The sequence below is a fragment of the Schistocerca piceifrons genome, chromosome 10 (genome assembly GCF_021461385.2).
Source record: "Schistocerca piceifrons isolate TAMUIC-IGC-003096 chromosome 10, iqSchPice1.1, whole genome shotgun sequence".
Lineage (NCBI taxonomy): Eukaryota > Metazoa > Arthropoda > Insecta > Orthoptera > Acrididae > Schistocerca > Schistocerca piceifrons.
This window is the reverse complement of record NC_060147.1, coordinates 133,229,713-133,252,450: the sequence shown is the minus strand read 5'-3', so window position 1 is coordinate 133,252,450 and position 22,738 is coordinate 133,229,713. Positions and strand designations below refer to the sequence as shown.

At 43.0% G+C, this 22,738-nt stretch overlaps 1 protein-coding gene across 1 annotated transcript; it reads right to left on the bottom strand.

The window, feature by feature from the left end:
* Positions 1 to 1,771: 1,771 nt before the first annotated feature.
* Positions 1,772 to 7,997, bottom strand: LOC124718767. The gene is made up of 2 exons (XM_047244380.1): positions 7,916 to 7,997; positions 1,772 to 2,343 (listed from the first exon to the last, which is right to left on the bottom strand). Exons 1-2 carry the CDS (start codon positions 7,995 to 7,997, stop codon positions 2,114 to 2,116), a joined length of 312 nt encoding a protein of 103 aa, XP_047100336.1. The 3' UTR covers positions 1,772 to 2,113.
* Positions 7,998 to 22,738: the final 14,741 nt, after the last annotated feature.

Below are 22,738 nucleotides of genomic sequence, written 5' to 3'. Positions count from 1 at the left end.
TTAAACTGACTACAGTCATAGAGTTGAAAATAAAATGGTGTTCGTGGTAACTGAGGTTGTAGCGAGACCACATCTTTAGTTGTTACGCAGACAGAAGATAAGAAGGCTTTGGAGACAGATTCTGCTAGCAGCTGAAGCGTGGTGCAGGTCCCTACAGTAGTAGGACAACCGGAATTTCCGAAACCGTTGGTCATGGATTTGATTATGCAGACTGAAATAGCAATGGCCTTGAGATGGAGTCCTGTGGTACTTCAGTTTGTCTCCAGAATTTCGGAAGGTAATGATCCTTAAATCGATTTTGCTCATCAGAGTTGAGAATAAAAATGTATCACAGAGCTCCATGGCATCTTGGGGATACCTGACATCTGACTTCAGGTTAGTTACACCGATTGAAGATGGCAGCGGTCTATAAATAGCATCCTGTAGTAGTTCAGCTGCGTTGGTGTGTCCTATGGCACTCCTGGTTATTGAAAGGGTACTTGGCACTTTTTAAACCACTGCCACACAGCTCCATTATCTAGGCTGGAAATGCAGTGGTCTGGAGTTGGAGCCCTGTGGTAGTTCTGCTTGTCGAAAGAGATTTTAGACGACAACGACCCTTAAATAGACTGCGTTCATACGAGATGAAAAGAAAAATGGTCCAGACAAAGAGCTCCATGGTAATTTAGATTGCAGCTAGTCTACCTACCGCTTTATCTTTAGTTGTCATGCTAAGAGAAGATAACAGGAGTTAAGAGATAATGCCATGTAGCAGTCCAAATGGGCCACAGCTCCCTTGTAGCAGCCTAGGTTGCCGCTAGGACACCTGTCACTTCTGAAACCATTGATCATGTGGACTGAAAATGACAGTGGTCTTGAGTTGAGACTCTGTGGTAGTTCAGTCCGCCATTAGGATACCTGGCATTTCAAAAGGTAACAATAAATCGACTATGTTCGTAGGAGCTGAGAATAAAAATGGGTAGGACTTGGGGACCGATGGTAGCTCAGGATGTCAAATTAAACCCCTTTCAGCCATCTGGTTTCCAAAGTTATTTTATTTGGCTACTAGTTTCGGAGATTTACTACACCATCTTCAGGCCCCTGAAAAACATGTGGGAAGATTCCATCCCGGTTCTGATCAAAATAGGGGCCAGCAATACTGTTATTAGTAGATTTATGCTTGCTATAGCGATCATTTCAACCATCATCTGTCGGCAGTTGCAGATGACGGTTGAAGGTATCGCCATAGCAAGCGAAATCTGCTGGCCCGTTTTGATCAGAACTGAGATGGAATCTTCCTACAAGTCGGTCAGGGACCTGAAGATAGCGTAGTAAATTGCCGAAACTGGTAGCCAAATAAAATAAGTTTGAAAACTAGATGACTGAACGGTGCTTGAACTGACATCCTGTATCGAATAGCTGAGTCCCACAACCATCACTGAAAAAGTGGACATACAGAGACTTGATGGTATCTCAAGTTGTAGCCAGCCTACCCGCCATCTGCCTTTAGGTCAGTTATACAGACTGAAGAGAACAGCGGTCTAGACATAGTGTCCTGTGGTGGTTGTGGTGCTTCAGTGGGTCTCACAGCACTCCCAGCTGTTTGAGGAACTCTTGGCGCTCGGTAAAGCATTGTACTCTATCTCGATAATCTAGACTGGAAATGCAGTGGTCTGGAGTTGGAGCCCTGTGGTGGTTCTGGTATTCAAAAGACATTTTAGACGGCAGCGATCTTTAAAGGGAACATGAATATAAGAGGAGAAAAGAAAAATGGTCCACACATAGAGCCCTGTGGTAACTGCAATTAGGCCAACTGTCACTTTTTATTTAGTTGTTACAGCAACACAAGACAACAGGGTTCAGTGATAGTGCCATGTAGTAGTTCAGGTGGGCCACAGCTACCTGTAGCAGCCCAGGTTGTTGCTAAGACATTGACACTTCTGAAACTATTGATCACGTAGACTGAAAATGACAGTGGTCTTGAGTTGGGACCATGTGGTGGTTCAGTTTGGTACCAGGATATGGCGCACTCCAGAAGGTAATCCATTACACTCGAATGGACCGGGAACACGCGTGGTATTGGCCAGTTGTAACAGGGCCAGCCATGTCCTTCATCCCACAGGCTGGAGACCGACTAGTGGCAGGAGGGGGGCGGCCTCTGCCAGCACGCGGGCAGCTCCTCGTACACGTGCTGCAGCTCCTGGGGGTGGGGCGGCAGCGGCAGCGGGGCCGGGGGCGGCGTCGTGCACATGTGGTGCAGCTGCAGCCCGCCCACGCCCAGGCTGAGGGCGGCGTCGCGGCGCAGCGTCCCGGCCGCCGACTGCGGGGGCGGCGGCACGTCGTACGTCGCCGCCTGCATCGGATCTGCAACACGACGCACCGCTGCGGTTAGCTCGTGGCTTGCCACCCACTGACGTCGGAATGACGTGTGACTTGATGCGACCGCAGAAGTCGATAGCAGTCGACCAGCAAGCTGCGAGTGACACAACCTTCTCCCTCATGTGTATGGACTGTCGGAAATATAGACATATTCGGAAACAAATAACCAAATACACTGAGGTGACATAACTCACGTCATACAGTTATGCATCTACATCTACATCTACGTACATACTCCGCAATCCACCATACAGTGCGTGGCGGAGGGTACCTCGTACCACAACTAGCATCTTCCCTCCCTGTTCCACTCCCAAACAGAACGAGGGAAAATTGACTGCCTATATGCCTCTGTACGAGCCCTAATCTCTCTTATCTTTGTGCTCTTTCCGCGAAATGTAAGTTGACGGCAGTAAAATTGTACTGCAGTCAGCCTCAAATGCTGGTCCTCTAAATTTCCTCAGTAGCAATTCACGAAAAGGACGCCTCCTTTCCTCTAGAGACTCCCATCCGAGTTCCTGAAGCATTTCCGTAACACTTGTGTGATGATCAAACCTACCAGTAACAAATCTAGCAGCCCGCCTCTGAATTGCTTCTATGTCCTCCCCCAATCCGACCTTATAGGGATCCCAAACGCTCGAGTAGTACTCAAGAATAGGTCGTATTAGTGTTTTATAAGCGGTCTCCTTTACAGATGAACCACATCTTCCCAAAATTCTACCAATGAACCGAAGACGACTATCCGCCTTCCCCACAACTGCCATTACATGCTTGTCCCACTTCATATCGCTCTGCAATGTTACGCCCAAATATTTAATCGACGTGACTGTGTCAAGCGCTACACTACTAATGGAGTATTCAAACATTACATGATTCTTTTTCCTATTCATCTGCATCAATTTACATTTATCTATATTTAGAGTTAGCTGCCATTCTTTACACCAATCACAAATCCTGTCCAAGTCATCTTGTATCCTCCTACAGTCACTCAACGACGACACCTTCCCGTACACCACAGCATCATCAGCAAACAGCCGCACATTGCTATCCATCCTGTCCAAAAGATCATTTATGTAGATAGAAAACAACAGCAGACCTACCACACTTCCCTGGGGCACTCTAGATGATACCCTCACCTCGGATGAACACTCACCATCGAGGACAACGTACTGGGTTCTATTAGTTAAGAAGTCTTCGAGCCACTCACATACTTGGCAACCAATCCCATATGCTCGTACCTTAGTTAGGAGTCTGCAGTGGGGCACCGAGTCAAACGCTTTCCGGAAGTCAAGGAATATGGCATCCGTCTGATACCCTTCATCCATGGTTCGCAAGATATCATGTGAGAAAAGGGCGAGTTGCGTTTCGCAGGAGTGATGCTCTCTAAAGTGGTGCTGATGCATGGACAACAACTTCTCTGATTCAAGGGAATTCATTATATTCGAACTGAGAATATGTTCGAGAATCCTGCAACAAACCGATGTTAAGGATATTGGTCTGTAATTTTGAGGATCCGTCCTTCTACTCTTCTTATATACAGGCGTCACCTGCGATTTTTTCCAGTCGCTCGGGACTTTACGTTGTGCGAGAGATTCGCGATAAATGCAAGCTAAGCAAGGAGCCAATGCAGTAGAGTACTCTCTGTGAAAGCGAATTGGAATCCCATAGGACCTGGCACGTACACAGATGGCGGTAGTACCGCGTACACGACGTACAAAAGGGTAGCGAGTTGAAGAAGCTGTCATTTGTACTCAGCTGATCCACGTGAAAAGGTTTTCGAAGTGATTATGGCCGCTAGACGGTAACTGACAGACTTCGAAAGCGGAATGGTAGTAGGATCTAGCGCATGGGACCATTTCCTTTCGGGTATCGATAGGGCTGGCTCTGAGCACTATGGGAATTAACAGCTATGGTCATCAGTCCCCTAGAACTTAGAACTACTTAAACCTAACTAACCTAAGGACATCACACAACACCCAGTCATCACGAGGCAGAGAAAATCCCTGACCCCGCCGGGAATCGAACCCGGGACCCCGGGCGCGGGAAGCGAGAACGCTACCGCACGACCACGAGCTGCGGACTATCGATAGGGAACTCAATATTTCGAGATCCACAGTATGAAGAGTGTCTCGAGAAACGAAATTCCAGGCATTACCTCTCACCATGGACAGTGCACATGGCCAATGGCCTTCGCTTAACGACTGAGAGCAGCGTCGTTTACGCAGAGTTCTCAGTGCTTGCACACAAGCAACACTGCGTGAAATAACTGCAGAAGTCAATGTGGGACGAACGACGAACGTATCTGTTGAATGTGAATGTCTTGTGACGAGGGCCTGCTGTCGGGTACACCGCTCACCTGGTGCAAGTCTTTCGATCTGACGCCACTTCGGCGACTTGCGCGTCGATGGGGATGAAATGATGATCATTAGGACAACACAACACCCTGTCCCTGAGCGGAGAAAATCTCCGATTCAGCCGGGAGCCGAACCCGGGCCCTTAGGATTGACATTCTGTCGCGCTGACCACTCAGCTACCAGCGGCGGACAACGTATCTGTTAGGGCAGTACGGTGAAATTGGGAGTTAATCGTCTCTGGCAGCAGACGACCGACGCGAGTGCCTTTGCTAACAGCACGACATCGCTTGCAGCTCCTCTCCCGGGCCACAACCATAACGGTTGGACCACAGACGACTGGAAAACGTGGTCTGGTCACACGAGTCGGGACTTCAGTTGGTAAGAGCTGACGTTAGGGTTCGAGTGAAATGCAGACCCAGCGAAGCTATGGACCCAAGTTGTCAACAAGGCACTGTGCAACCTGGTGGTGGCTCCATAAAGGTGTGGGCTGTGTTTACATGCAATGGACTGTGTCCTCTGGTCCAACTGAACAGAACATTGACTGGAGATATTTATGGTCGGTTACTTGGAAACCGTTTACAGCCATTCGTGGATTTCACTTTCCCAAACAACGACGGATTTTAATCGATGAGAATGCATTTCACTGGGCCATAATTGTTCGTGATTGGTTTGAAGAACATTATACACAATTCGAGCGGATCATTTGGCCAGACAGATCGTCTGACGTGAATTTCATTTATGGGATAGTCTCGAGGCCATTTTGTGCACATGATTCTGTACCGGGAAACCTTAGCAGTTGTGGACGGCTGTAGAGGCAGCATGGCCCAATATTTCTGCACGAGACTTGCAACGACTTGTTGAGTCCCTGCCACGTCCATTTGCTCCACTGCGCAGTCCACAAGCCTATGTGACACGACATTAGGAGGTATCCCGTGACGTTTTGTCACCTCAGTGCGTTTGTGACAAGCAAGGAAACAAATGCCATTCCTGCTTGTTTCACTCACAGCAATTTAATTTTTCGTTTTTCTAATCACACTGAAGCCACAAAATCGAACATACTCCTGAGATAGAGCGTTCTTATATGGAAACAACCGGGTGATAAAAAAGTCAGTATACATTTGAAAACTTAATCAACCACGGAATAATTTAAATAGAGAGGTAAAAATTGACACACATGCTTGGAATAACATGGGGTTTTATTAGAACAAAAAAAAAAAGTTCACTAAATGTCCGACAGATCTCTTGCGCGCCTCGTTTGGTGATGATCGTGTGCTCCGCCGCCACTTTCGTCACGCTTGGCCTCCCAGGTCCACAGACCTCAGTCCGTGCGATTATTGGATTTGGGGTTACCTGAAGTCGCAAGTGTATCGTGATCGACCGACATCTCTAGGGATGCTGAAAGACAACATCCGACGCCAATGCCTCACCATAACTCCGGACATGCTTTACAGTGCTGTTCACAACATTATTCCTCGACTACAGCTATTGTTGAGGAATGATGGTGGACATATTGAGCATTACCAGTAAAGAACATCATCTTTGCTTTGTCTTACTCTGTTATCCTAATTATTGATATTCTGATCAGATGAAGCGCCATCTGTCGGATATTTTTTGAGCTTTTGTATTTTTTTGGTTCTAATAAAACGCCATGTCATTCCAAGCATGCGTGTCAGTTTCTACCTCTCTATCTACATTATTCCGTGATTTATTCAGTTTTCAAATTTATACTGACCTTTTGATTACCCGGTACATCGAACATTGCAGAATATATTTCTGTTACGTTAATAAGAGAGTCCCAGAATCTGTTACAAACGCGGATAGAAAAAAAAGGAATGTTAGAACTTAGCATAACATGAGTCTACAGCCTTGAGCTCCGTAATCCACGTCTCTAGCCGATAGCCAAATATCACTTTCTACAAAAGTATCATTTATTCTAGGGTCTTCTCGAAGGCTAGTTATGGCGCCGTTCTTATAGAGTCGTTCGTCGTAACGCAAAGCTTCGGAAGAATCTGTGATTGATTATCCTAGCATCGTATACCTCGGGTGAGATGATGGTGAAAATATGGAAAATGCACTGTGAACAATGTCCATGAAACGTACGACGAATGGACAAAATATTATCACCAAATGCTTAACGGTAAATCGCGTGTTTTTTTTTTTTTTTTTTTTTTTTTTTTTTTTTTTTTTTTAAGACCAATTTCAGTGAATAAAATATTTCAGGGTAGAGTCTGACACACAAAATACTATGTGACAGGATGAATATAGTTTCATTTAATTTGGTTAGTCAGTATTTTAAGTTTGTTGTCATATGGCAACAAAGTGAATATATTATGGTATTATTGATCGTTCAAAGACATGGAAATAATCTGTTATATCATTAAGCATAATTTTACATGCTTTAAAAATGTAATTAGATGTGAAGGAAGTTCCAGAAATAATTCACTCTTCCAGCTGTTTTCCGGTGCATTTACGTAATTCCGACCTTCAGCAACCATAATCGATTTTGAAGTGTTCCTGCCAACATAAAGCCGCTAAACACAGGCTAGCTCGATGCAGTCAGACTGTGTGTATTGCCAGGCAGCAGCATCGTGCATATACGAGTGTTTTCCTTAAAACTGTACGTTAATTTACGGTTGGTTGGCAAATAACACCGTGACATAGAATGTTAATAGCGTGTTGGTCCGCTTTTGAAACAGCAGTGATTAGGCGTGGCTTGGATTCCACAAGTCCTCTGTAGGCTCTGGAGGATCAAGCAGTTCCCGAAAATTACGGGCCGCTGCTTTCTGGACACGGAGTTGGCACCCGATAGCATCCCACGCGGGTACAATCGGATTTAGGTTACGTGAATTTGGTGGCCCACTTGGATGGGTGACCATCCAGTCTAACTAGCACTGTTGGGAAACTGAGGAGCTGTTTGATTGAGAACTAGCAGTTTCGGTCTCGTAAACCGACATACCGCCGAGAGAGCGATGTGCTGACCATATGCCCCTCCATATCTGCCTCCAGTGGTGTTGGTGGGCTGAGGACAACACGGCGGCCGGTCGGTACCGTTGAGCCTTCACAGCCTGTTCGGACGGAGTTTTAGTTTAACAATTTGGTGGCCAAGATATCGACTTGAGTTCAGTATCACGTTTCTGAAACCACTGTAGCACGGTTCTGACGCGTGTCATCTCGGAGACTGTGGGCCTTGTGGCAGCTTGACTTACCGATGAAGGAGGAGGTCCTGGGCGAGCAGAGGGCGTGGGAGGGGCTGAGCACCGCCGCCAGCAGGAGGCCCTGGCCGCCCATACCGCCCCCGCCGCCCCCGGGGCGCGCCTCCACCCCCGCCGCCTCCGCGCCCGCCGCTCCCGAAGGCTGCACGAAGACGGGGCTCAGGAAGACCGGCGCCGCCACTGTGGACACACGACGGACGATCATGTTTCGGGATTTATGCAGAGGAATGCCAGCCCATTCTTCCTGAGCGCCAAAACCAGAGAGAGAATACTCTGTTCATCACAAGAGTAAACCTGGTGTAAACATTACGCCATGTATTCATCCGCGTTTGCTTGAATCTCATTCGATTTCGTCTCAAGTGGAGCGGAAGCCAAACTGTGACCAGTACAGTCATGTACTATCATGAGGATACGCTTTACGCTGTGTTAAACGCACGTAGACTGTGCGATGACGCGGGCACATTAAACTTGGACAGCACTGGCCAACCAGCGGTCCAATTAGCCTACAATGATGTGAGCAGTTGCAGTTCAGAAGTAAAAAGAGACGGGCGAAGAAACAGTACAGCTTCGAATGTCACTTAATTTTTAAAAAGAATCAAATAATATTCAGGAAAACTCCAGCACTGACGCGCGCTTCTTAGGTGACGAGACGGAAAGCACAAAATGCTAACAGACCTGTTATTTCTCGGGACAAATCGCTTAGCCTGGCTCCAGGTCAGTTCCGTTGGGTTCACATTGTAATGGTACAGCGGCAAAAGTAAAAATGCAGCATTTGTATGCAGTGCTTGATGCTGTGAAAATGATTGTTTTCTGTGTTTCTACGACACTCATCTACATCCGTGCTATAAAACACTGAACATAGTTCAAATAAAGAGTATTTGGTTTTGCATTTTTGCCTTAAAATGAAATTGTTATTTTTTCTAAATTTAAGGAATCTTTATTAACAGTCATTCAGAAAATGTCGCTAGTTAAGAATTTATCTTTGAAATGAAAACAGGAATTTCGCGTGCAGTATGTAATTAGAAAGAAGAAGACGTGCATTATTAATTAAAAATAATGATGAATTTTACAATTACGAGATGCAGGTATTCCAAATTGAACGAGGAAAATAAATGACTTCCACGGGACTTGAACCCGTGAACCATGACTTGCAGTGAACAATCAATCTGCTACACTACCGGTGGCGCTATACATAAAACGTAAATATGAAATTTGACTATATCCAATACATTCATAAAGGCGAAGGGTGGACACATCCTATATTAAGGTCCACTCATAGATATCCGGATACTTTTGTTACAGCAAAAATTCCCCCAAACAAATATAACACCTGCAAATAATGTTGCACTAAATACAATGATGTTACTTCCAACCACAGAGAATGAAGTCAATAAAACTGTTCAAAAACTAAAACACAAAAGGTCAGTAGGCTTAGATGAAGTACCAATGAGTGAACTGAAACAATGCATAGGGATTACACAAGGCCGCTTACAAATATAATAAATGAATCCTTCACGTCAGGGACATTTCTAGAGCAGTTAAAAAAGGCAAGAGTTGTACCTTTGCTTAAGAACGGTAATGCAGAAGACGTAGAAAATTACCGGCCCTGCTGTCACCATTCTCAAGAATAATAGAAGCAATTACGAAAGACACATTAATGAATTACGTGAATAAATACAATCTTTTAAGCGAATCGCAGTTTGGTTTCCGAAGTGGCAAAAATACGGAGTCAGCCATAGTAGAATTAACAAAACTTGTACTTGATACTCTTGATAAAGAAGAGTGCATCACAGGCATATTTCTGGATCTTTCTAAGGCGTTTGATACAGTCGACCACAAGATTCTATTAAATAAACTAGAAGCATTAGGAATAAGAGGGGTAGCTAATGACTGGTTTCGATCATACGTGACAGGGTACAAAGAGCAGAGATAACACATACTTCAAATACATCTAAGCATTTAGTAAAACACTTATCAAAACCAAAATACATTAATATAGGGGCCCGCAAGGTAGCATATTAGGACCAATACTATTCCTGACATACATCAATGACGACTTCCCTAGTAGCGTTACTCTTCGCTGAGGGCAGCAATATTATACTCACTGAGAAAACAAGAGAACTCCTTGCAGAGAAAGAAAATGAAACTCTTAAGGAAGTATATGATTGGTCAATAAGCAATAAAGTGACACTGAACATAAGGAAAACTAATGCCATGAATTTCAGTTTGAAGAGGAAAAATGACAATGTTAAGTTAAATGTAGATGCCACCTCTACAGACTGTGTAACAAATGCAAAATTTCTAGGAATGAATACTTATTCTCAGTTGAAGTGGTGTGAACACACAAAGGTACTTGCAAACAGAATGTCATCAGCATGTTATGCCCTTAGAATCCTATCATCAGTGTGTAACATTCAGTGTCTTTTAGTTACATATTATTCATGTGTACACTCAGTCCTTAGCCATGGCATTCTTTCTTGGAGAACAAATGCACAAAATTTGAACACAATTTTCAAACTCCAGAAAAGAGCCATAAGTATAATAATCAAAAATACTAGTCGAGCTCATTGCAAAAACCTGTTCAAAACATTGGGGTTTTAACTGCTCCATGTGAATACATTTACCAGTCAGTTGTACACATCAAAAATAACATTGGTAATTACTGCACAAACAGCCCTGTCCATGACCATGCAACAAGAGATAGACTCAACTTACATTTACCAAGAAAAAATGAACATAAAACTCAAAACAGCATCTTCTACCAAGGAATAAAACTGTACAATAAATTACCGAAAGAGATTAAAGAAATTGAAAAAATACACCTATTTCAAAAGGCGGGTAAAAAGTACCTGTCATGTAATACATTTTATACATTGAAGGATTACTTAGCTAAAACAGAGTAGGGGTTTGATAAAAAAGTGTTATACAAATAAATAATAATAATAATAATTATAAAATATCCAACATTCCACATAACACCTTCACTTTACGTTTTTTTCCTTCTTCTTTCCTTTCTAGAAATACTTACCCCCAAGCTATCCATAGCACGATACTAACACCTCTTCCTCTTTCTGAGCTCAACATCTCACTCATTATGGAGGGGTGTTGGCTCAGTTTTTCAGGATAGCAAATGGGAAGTTGCAGTACAGAAAATGGCCCAGAGATCACCAGTGTGTGTGTGTGTGTGTGTGTGTGTGTGTGTGTGTGTGTGTGTGTGTACGAATTAGCTTATTTTAAATTGAACTAAATTTGTAAATACTTTGACATGTCCTATATCCTTGCAAAAATAGATCTACGGATGAATAAAGCTACTACTACTACTACAGTCCCCTTGGAGAACTCTGTAAATTTATGAAAAACATTAAGGACAGCCTATTTATCGACACTTTTTAACCGTGTTCCACACGCGTGTTTCACAATGGAACAGTAAGCTGCCTCAGCCATTTTCATACTGCATATTAACAGCGCGACAATCAGGGACCAACAGTGCAGAGGCGGTGACTATACACGATTTTTGAAATAAAAACTACGTAGCCAAAGCGTGATAAAGAAATACGTTGATGGGGGTTAATACATTTGAATATCTTTAAAGTTTCATTTAATGTAACGTAGTAGTTATACAGGGTGTACATAAAGTCCGGGAACATTTTCAATTATTTATTGCATAAGAACTAAATATTGTACAGATGTTATACATATTACATTTTGAAGAGAAACTCTGAAAGTGTTTCTTACAAACATTCGATATGCGAACCATGAGTCACCCGGCAGACGTGAATACGGTAATCGAATTCTTCCCATACCCGTCCCAGCATGGCATCGTACACTGTGGCAGTCGCTTCCCGTATTCTCTCCCGGGACTCTGCTACATCACGTGGTAAAGGCGGTACATGCATCAGATCTTTAATGTATCCCCACAGAAAAAAGTCACGCGGAGTGAGATCTGGTGATCGGGGAGGCCATTTCATGAGACAGCTGCCCCTTCTGTAGCACGGCCGACCTGTCGATGCGGCAGCTCCGTGTTCAGGTACCCACGAACTTCACGATAAAAATGGGGTGGAGCTTCATCCTGCTGAAAGATGAACGGAGAGTCCGACTGCATTTGAGGCATCAGCCATATCCAAGTAGGAATAGCCATTGACAGAGCTCTCGGCAAAGAAGAACGGCTCGCACAGTTTTCGACGTGACAAGGTACAAAAAACATTAACCTTTGGGGAATCACGCTCAAATTCAGTGCATTCGTGTGGATGCTTTGTACCCCAGATTCGACAATTATGCCTGTTTACTTTCCCATTAATGGTTAAAAATTAAGCGATCAACAATGCTATCCATATCCTCATTCAATTGTTGCAATAGCGAACGAAACTCAAAGCGCTTGTCTTTGTCGTCAATTGAGCTTCTGCACTAGCTTCAATTTGAATGGTGTTACAGACAGCTTCTGTCGCAGGATTTTCCACGCTGTCATTGGAGCCATTTCGAGTTCACGGGATGCACGGCGCACCGATTTCTTTGGACGCATTATGAATGTCTCTCGTACACGTTCCACATTCGCTTCACTCAAACTGGGATGTCCGCTTCTCTTTGCCGGGCACAAGCAACCCATCGTAATGAATTTGATGTGCCAGTGGTAAATGGCCTTCCTTGTTTGTGGCTTCTTACCGTACTTGGTTCTAAACATCCGTTGAACAGCTGTAGCGCACTTGTTTTTGTCTAACTCCGACACACAGAAAACTCGCTCCGCACCTAAACTCTCCATGTTTGCGACTAGCGGTGACTATCGGCAAATTACCAAACTACGCTGTGGTGGAATAAATGGAAAGAAACCTTCAGGGCTTGTCTTCAAAATGACATATGTATGATATCTGTACAATGTTTGGTTCTTGTGCAATAAATAATTGAAAGTTTTCGCGGACTTCATGTACATCCTGTATACAGCATACGTAAGTAGAACCTACTTTCAAGAGCGTAACGACACCAGTGTACGTGTGCAACGGCTTCTGACCAATCATCGCGTTTGTGTTTGTTTACATCAGGTTTATTCTTATGATGAACGGAGTATAGCCATTTTAGTCGCTGGGATGTGGAGCAAAGTCAACTATCCTGCGTATCTCAAAGGTGTTCCATTGGGTTTCGGTCAGCTTCTTCCATTTCAGGAACCAATGCCTCAGAGTTGCTGCTTTATGGCAGGGTGCGTTGTCATGCTGATACAATCATCGTCCCCGAACTGTTCCTCTACCATATCCAGTACAAAGTGCTGTAAAAAGTATTCATATTCTTCCCCATTCGGCGTTTTCTTAGGCGCGATGAGTGGGGCCACACCCTAACCACCCCTACACCGTAGCAGCGCTTCCTATATACTACACTCGAAAGGTATGTACATAGGGTAAATTAATTCAAGTTTTGTAAGAAAATATTACATTGAACCAGAGATGATCAAACGTAGCATCGACTGTGTAGTAGCGTCGTTGCTCAAAAACAATCGTGTTACGAGTAATGCGTTAGAGTAACTTGAGATGGAGAGATGTATGGAGGACTCCCAAGTGTAAAGTGTTGTAGCTGACGTGTGCTGGATACATACTTATGATTTTTTTTATTTGCAATATACAATGATGATTGATAACTGAAAAAGAATCTTAACAGAAGTCTGAAATAATTAACGTAAAGAAAGTTGTTTGTTACTGATGCAATGCGTGTATTCATAAGTGCGATTGACACAATGTAAAGCATGCACATCCAATGATTTTGTAAAGCTAATTGTTACTGTATAATCAGTTTATTCAGTGTGTTAATTGTGAGCATGATCAATTTTCGAAGAGTCAAAAGTCTTAAAGTTAGTGCCATATTGTTATCTACCCGAAGTAAATACCAGTTCCCTGATCCATGTCATTTTTGATTAACTATTTTTCTCTAGAAGTTATCGTCTCAGTCATATGCGATTTAATTAAAATGTATGCTAAGCAACAGCCTTACACCATAGCTGTTTGATAACTATACAATTCGAAGTACTAACAGAGAGCAGTGCGAAGTGCGTTACCATTGCGCAGGTAAAGGTAAGAAATCTTATTATTTCACGGATTGAATTCATTAAGCACAGGGACCATTATTTTCAAATTGATCAAGTTTTGTTTTATTACCAGGGCCAATTTGAAATCAATCGTATTGCATCAGATTCAGCTTTTGTGTTACGTAAATTCATGGGTTGTTAGTCTAGTTTAAAGTTATTGACAGTTTACATTCTCACAGCTAAATTTACACTCTCGAAGTCACAGAAGTTCAGTACAGGGCAAAGCGCAGATAAAGCGACGAGATAGAATACATGTTCACATGCCATTCCCATTTGAACAGTTGTGTTTCAGGCTACTGTCAGTTACGCAATTTGAATAATACACTGAAGCGATAAAGGAACCAGTTTAAGAGTGCGTTTCCAGATACAGAGATATGTAGACAGGCAGAATACGGCGGTTACTGCTGCTACAATGGCAGGTTATCAAGATTTAAGTGAGTTTGAACATGGTCATATAATCGGCGCCCGAGCAATGGGACACAGCATCTCCGAGGTACCGATGAAGAGGGGATTTTCCCGTACGACCATTTCACGAGTATACCGTGAATATCAGGAATCCGATAAAACATCAAATCTCCGACATCGCTGCGACCAGAAAAGGATCGTGCAAGAACGGGACGACTGAAGAAATTCGCTCAGAGTGACAGAAATGCAACCCTTCCGCAAATAGCTGCAGATTTCCAGATTCGCAGGAGAGCTTCTGTGAAGTTTGGAAGGAAGGAGACGACGTACTGGCGGAATTGGAGCTGTGGAGACGGGTCGTGAGTCGTGCTTGGATAGCTCAGATGGGAGAGCACTTGCCTGTGAAAGGCAAAGGTCCCTAGTTGGAGTCTCGGTCCGGCATACAGTTTTAATCTGCCAGGAAGTTTCATATGCTGCAGATTTCAATCCTGAGCCATCAACAAGTGTCAGTGCGCGAACCATTAAACGAAACATCATCGATATGGACATTCGGAGCCGAAGGCCCCCTCGTGTACTCTCGATGACTGCACGACATAAAGCTTTATGCCTCGCCTGGGCCTGTCAACAGTGACGCTGGACGTTTGATGAATCGAAACATGTTGCCTGGTCGAACGAGTCTCGTTTCAAATTGTGGACGTGTAAGAGTATGGAGAAAACCTCATGAATCTATGGACCCTGCTCGTTAGCAGGGGACTATTCGAGCCGTAATGGGGTGCCGGCCGCTGTGGCCGGGCGGTTCTAGGCGCTTCAGTCGGGAACCGCGCTGCTGCTACGGTCGCAGGTTCGAATCCTGCCTCGGACATGGATGTTTGTGATGTCCTTATGTTAGTTAGGTTAAAGCAGTTCTAAGTCTAGGGGACTGATGACCTCAGATGTTAAGTCCCATAGCGCTTAGAGCCATTTGTATTTGTAATGGTGTGTGACGTGTGCAGTTGGAGTGATATGGGATCTGCGATACGTCTTGATACGACTCTGACAGCTGACACGTAAGTAACCATCCTGTCTGATCACCTGCATCCATTAATATCCATTGTGCATTCCGACGGACTTGGGCAGTTGCAGCAGGACAATGCGAAACCTCACACGTCCACAATTGCTACATAGCGGCTCCAGGAAAACTATTGGGAGAAGTTTAAACACTTACGCTGGCCACCAAACTTCCTAGACATGAACATCATTGAGCATATCTGGAATGCCTTGCAACGTGCTGTTCAGAAAAGATCTTAAGTCCCTCGTATTCTTACGGATATTACGGACAGCCCTGCAGGATTCATGGTGTCAGTTCCCTCCAGCACTACTTCAGACATTAGTGAGTTCATGCCATGTCGTGTTGCGGCCCTCCTGCGTGCTAGGGGGCGCCCTACACGGTATTAGGCAGGAGAACCAGTTTCTTTGGCTCTTCAGTGTAACATACCAGTAAACCTCCTGTACTTTAAGGTCTGATCAAAAGTGTCCAGACACTCCTACGTCATGTAGAATTGATACCGGAGACGGATCCGCCGACGTAAAAAGGGGCGGCGACTATTGGCTTGTCAGTAGAGGAGCAGTAACAGCAGATTGCGTCGTTGAAGAGAGCTTATTGACTTGACTGAACATCACCTGAGTAACAAATCCCACAGCTGCAACAAGATCAGGGAGACCTCATGTAAGGGCAGATAGAGACTGTCAACCATTACAGAGGGGGGGGGGGGGGGGGGGTGAAAAAAATTGCCTGAAATAAATGACTTGGATGCTATCACTAATCCAGCTGATACAATGACTGTGCATAGGGGGTTGTAAACAATGGGGTACAATGTTGGAGCAGTTCCTCATGAGTCACACATTTCTGGAATCAATGCTGAGAGACGCTGGAGGCGGTGTAAAGAGGGATGCCAATGGACAGTAGATGGCTGGAAACAAGTGCTCTGGATTGCTGAATCACGCTACACCCTGTAGCAATCCGACGGAAGGATTTCAGTTTAGCAATGTCTGAAGAACGTTACGTGTTATCATGTGTAGTGCCAACAGTGTGAAAAATATGCATTTGAAATGAGTCAAACATGAATGTTTCAGATACAGTGAAGTACACCTGCCTAATATCGTGTAGTACGCAGAAGTGCCGCAACACGACGTGGAATGGACTGGACTAATGTCTGAAGTAGTGCCTTGAATCCAGCAGGGCTGTCCATAAATCCGTAAGAGTACGAAGAGGTGGATATCCCTTCTGAACAGCAGGTTGCAAGGCATCCCAGATATGCCCAATAATGTTCATGCCTGGAAAGTTTAGCAGCCAGCGGAAGTGTTTAAACTCAGAAGGGTGTTCCTGCAGCCACTCTGTACCAATTCTGGGCCTGTGGGGTGTCGTGTTCTCCTGCTGGAATTGCCCAGGTCCGTCGGAATGCACAATGGACATGAATGGTTGCAGGTGATCAGGCAGAAAGCTTGCGTACATGTCACCCGTCAGAGTCGTATCTAGACGGACCAGGGCTCCCATATCACTCCAACTGCACACGCCCCACACCATTACAGAGCCTCCACCAACTTGAACAGTCCCCTGCCGACATGCAGGGTCCATGGATTCATGAGGTTGTCTCCATATCAGTATACGTCCATCCGCTCGATACATTTGAAATGAGACTCCTCGGACCAGGCAACATGTTTCCAATCATCAACAGCCCAATACCGCTGTTGACGGGTCCAGGCGAGGCGTAAAGCTTTGGTTGGTTGGTTGTTTGGAGAAGGAGAGCAGACAGCGAGGTCATCGGTCTCATCGGATTAGGGAAGGACGGGGAAGGAATTCGGCCGTGCCCTTTCAAAGGAACCATCCCGGCATTTGCCTGGAGCGATTTAGGGAAATCACGGAAAACCTAAATCAGGATGGCCGGACGCGGGATTGAACCGTCGTCCTCCCGAATGTGAGTCCAGGTAAAGCTTTGTATCGTGCAGTCATCACGGGTTCACGAGTGGGCCTTCGGCTCCGAAACCCCTTACCAATGATGTTTCATTGAATGGTTCGTACGCTGACACTTGTTGACGGCCCAGCGTTGAAATCTGTAGCAATTTGCGGAAGCGTTGCACTTCTGTCACGTTGAACGATTCACTTCAGTCGTCGATGGTCCCGTTTTTGCAAGATCTTTTTTCCGGCCGCAGTGACGTCGGAGATTTGATGTTTTACCGGATTCCTGATGTTCACGGTACACTCGTGAAAAGGTCGCACGGGAAAATCCCCATATTATCGCTACGTCGGAGGTGCTGTCCCCCATCGCTCGTGCGCCGATTATAACACGACGTTCAAACTCACTTAAATCTTCTGCCATTATTAACAGCAGCAACAGATCTAACAACTGTCCCAGACACTTATTGTTTTATATAGGCACTGCCGACCGCTGCGCCGTCTTCATATCTCTGTATCTGAATACGCATGCCAATACCATTCTTTTTTTTTTTTTTTTTTTTTTTTTTTTTTTTTTTTGCTCTTCAGTATGCTAAATAGCAAACCGTTGAATTTTTCCATCAGCTATCTCTGTAGGAATGTGTGTGGACAGGCCGTACGCTCCTCGGAATCAGTTACTATTGGTTATCCATCTTAAGCCTACTTCAAGGATAATTACACCAGATGCGTTTGGATTTTATTTATAAAGCATCTTCCGTGGTTATTCTGCAAATAGGATACATGCATTTGCACATATTTGGTTGTTTTAGGTTAAAAATAGCGTTTTGTTATTAAAGTTGGCTTGCAAATTACTTACTGTGTTCTTTTACATTCTCACACACACACACACACACACACACACACACACACACACACACACACACACACACACACAAAGTAGTTTCACAGGTTAGCAACACTCACAATGTGAACGAAAACAAACGAACAGACATAAACACTGTTGCTGTGCAGAGTGAGAAACGAGAAACAGTTTACGAAAGTGAAATGTAAATAACGCAGCGCAAGAAGTTCTGTAGAACGGTAAAAACTGCCGAGTCCATATGTGAATCAAAGTCTTCCGACGTCAACCGCTGCTAGCAAGGAGGGAAGAGGCAGAATATGAAAACAAACACCGTAAGTAATTTGCACACCGACTTCATAAACAAAACGCTGCTTTTAACCTAAGGCAACCAAAAATGTTCAAACGTATGTATCGAATTTGCAGCATAACCATGGAAGGCGCTTTATAAATAAAAGCGAAAGGCTTCTGGTGCAATTCTCTTTAATTAAACAGTATTAAGCTCAAGACGGATAACCAATAGTAACTGATTTGAACAGCTTCTGCGGAAGATGGCCATGCAAACAAAGGTGTCCTCTGAAATTGTTTATGTCTATTCCGCAGCTAAGATGGTATGAAGAACTAACTGCAACATCAGTCGCTTTTGTGACCGTTGTGACCACTCTTGAACATTCGCCACAGAAAATCGCTACTTCTGACAATGATCGTGTAACTTTAGATTCTTAAAGCAATCGGTTTTTGTAGGATAAATTTCAAATTCCAAACACAAAATAGCCAAAATACACATTAGTACGAGTTTGCAGTGATAAGTACAGGAGTGCAACCATTTGTGGCAGCTAAAATTACGGTCCCAGTAAAATACGTTTGAGCACTATTTTGAACAGTGTGATAACTGTGTAAATGCAATCTTGGTATAAACTGCTCAGTTTTCATATTTCAATAAACCCTTACAGGAAATTTCCAGTTATCTAGGTACACAGATAACATATTTGTCTTAGTTTTAGCCATGAAAAGAGACTTACTGAATCTTCACAACAAAATAAGAGACGCTGTCAGAATCCAAAAGCGGATTATGGGTTTACTACACAATTATTCAAGTATCATTATGAAATAACTGAAACGAACAGAACCAGGTAATAATCAACAATATGACACTAACATTCCATGGAGAATTCGTAAAAGGAACATATTCCACATAGTATGCAGTAAATAATTCAGCATTCACAAAAAATTTCAATCTGCACAATATCCCCTTCGTTCCCATGTGGACCTATGTTCATGACCTTTTTTCTCCGTAAATAGGCGTATTTTTCCGCTTATAGACCGATGGTCCGCGAATGTGGACTTATTTTTAAAAGCAGGCCGCACCACCTCTCAAGGTGTATTCGTGTATTAGCTTACAGCTTGTCGTGTGGAGAAAATAATTAATTCTACAAATAAAAAAACTATGTAAATAACTATTGTGCCTAAATATCTGACTGAGACTCGGTGTTTTTTTTCCCTACGGTTCGCTAAGTAGTCTCGATGTTGAGAACTAGTTCATATTTGTATGAATTTTGTTCGTTACTATAAAACAACTCATTTCTTGCAGGTCCTCGTACGTGGAAGTCAAGTCATAATGCATATTTTCAAATTTCAATTTACTCTTTGATAATGGAATACTGAAACAACTGTTATTTCTACACTCTACAGAACTGGATGAAATATTAACTGATGAGCAATTAGAAGCTCTTTTTAATGAAAGCAATGTGGGATTATCTTTTACGGAAGATGTCGAATTCACGTCTTCCGCTGAAGATAGTGCTGCTGAGCTTGAAGAAACTAAGCGGTACACAATAAGAACGTTAAGATGTCGTGCCTGTAGCTAGGAGAAGGGGACGTCCTTTTACAGTAAGTTCCTCTGACTGTGAAGATGATGATGGTGCAGGAAATGCGAATAAAAACCGAAGTTCTGTGTTGCAACTAATTTCAGAAGTTAAGTTTTAAAATGTTGGCCTGCTACTAAAATTTGTTCAGGCAATGAATGCCTCACAATGTAGGAAACCTGGCAGTTCCAAATTATTACTTGCCACAAGTAATTGTATGATTATAATTTCCTCGCAGTTATGAAGCTGTTTTAGACCACCAACAAAAACATGAATTGGAAAGCAGGTATTTCAAAAATATTAACTGTACGAATCGTATTTTCTGTGTGCATTAGCATATAAAGTTTACTGTTTCAAATAAAATATACTTATATATTGCAGAATAAAATGTTTTATTGTAGAAAGGGGAAAGAGAATACAAAGCAAAGACTAGTACATTTTCATGATAAGTGAGATTTGAGGCCCACATTTGTGGATCTCCATTTATGCCTTAATAAATCATCAAAAAATATTTCATTTGCATTTTTGTCATGCTTTTTTAATACTTTGCTGGAAAATATGAAAAGAAAATTTTTCGGTTAATTCCTTTATTGCAGGTGTGGAAAGGATATATTGAACCCAAAATGAATATCACATGCGTTACAATCATAAATCAGTGCTTTAACTGGATGCGACGAAATGAAGAGATGGTAGATCTAAAAATGGTGGTGGATATCCCTTCTTTTATAAAAAATACAGTAGTGCCATTTGAGGTGTTACACTTGTCGCAAGCAAGCGAAATTCCCTTGCGTATGTATCTTCATAGATATCAATTACGAATTGTTGGGCCATTTATGAAACCCGTGCACTAAATCACGGTATTTACGAACACGATCTGCCTGTAAGAACGATGTAATGACACTGAAAACCTGGAGAACGTGTACGGAGAACCCTTGCGCCGCGCAATGTCGCGTCACAGTGGAGACAATGTAGGTATGATGGCGAAAAATTCTGTTTTGCGCTCCTGAATGCTTACTCGACAGATATTCCTACTGTCTGTATCCGACACACATTGTATTTGGTTCATTACACTGAAATCGCAGATACTCCAGTGTAACAACAGAGCTAGCATTGTAGCCAACAACAAACAAGTTTGTGATTGTGGACAAGGCATGCTTAACGGAATTCTCATGGATGCCAGTTCTACATACGTGCTCTTTGAGCTACCACCTGGTACAAAGGTCAGGTTTTGAAAAATCATTATGAAATTCAGAACAAGCTGAAAGTGTTGATCGAAGCAGTTTGACAAAATTGCACATTCCTGGATATTCATCTGAAAGGAAGTACTCAGTCGTCCGATCTAAAATACAGGACAACCTAGTTTCCGAGGTAACTGTCTTGGTGTTGTTTCAGTTTTCATGCTATGAAACTAGAAAGATGGAGAATATATATTTCTGTTCTATATTAAAATAACTGTCGTGATACATCGAATTATGTTTTCACGATTTCCGAATTCTTCAAACGTAATCAGTCTTCGTATTTGTGCTATCTTGATTTCTTTCCATCATTTCTTGTCAAAAGAATACGTCCGTACACGCATGTGCAATGAATTTCACAATTTTGGCCTGTCTTACTAAGTTGGCCATGTCACGTCAGGATTTCGCACACCGGTTCCATCTCACTTGCGTCTCTGAGTAGTTGTAGGACAGCATGTTAATTGTACATTTGTAAGTAGTCGTTTGAAATAACATCGCTCGCTTATTAAAATCTATTATCGTGACATTCAGGTGATATCTCGTGTGCAGAGCCACCTCCTATATTCCAAGATAATTTTCTTGAAGCTATTTCCTTTTTAATTGAATCAAAAATAGAAAATTAGTTATTTCTGTTTCATGTAAGAGAATAACTGCCTAAAAACTGTCATATATCCAATTATATTCAGACGATTTCCGAATTCTCGATGTCTTGGTGTGATCTCGATTTTTTGCATCTGTTCTTGTCAGTAAAATGCATTCGTTCTCGCCCGAGAAACGTATTTCACGATTTTGTACTGTTTTCCGAAGTTGTAGTATTGCAATTTCATCTCACTTTGTGCCGAACTTAACTGCCACCCTTAGTGCTCCCTCGCGTTTTTGAGTAACTTCAAAAAAACTTGTGATGTGCTGTCTGTTTGGTTAACTTTGCATTCGATCACTGGTTAAGCTATCGTTTCAAATAACAGACATTCATCACAACTTGTGTCAGTATAACTGGCTCATTGAAATCTGCTGATATTCAGTTCAGATAATATTAGTACTGCTGCTGAACATCTGTGTAGCTGCAAGTTAGGGTGGGAAAAACCTGCCAGTTAAAACCGATACCAGTATTTTAGTTCCGAATAGCCGATATTTTTCGGTATTTATTTGGTCTCTGTTACAACACGTGTTTTTGTATTTCTACTAATAACGGGGTAAATAAACCGAAATAACTGTTAGCCATAGCAGCACTGCTAAAATATTTCGTTTTTAAATAAACCTTAGTTAGAGAACACGTAGTTTTTATTCGTGAAATTTTCATTGCTTTGAAACACCGCGTTATTATAGAAACTGGGCAAAGCGATCAGTGCTATTTTAATGACAATGCTAACAGAAACGGGTTATTAACAAATGACAGAAGAATCGATACTGCATTGCTGAGACCATAATGTATCTGTTACCATGTGGCTTGGTCTACTAGATGGTACGCGTGTGCATACGAT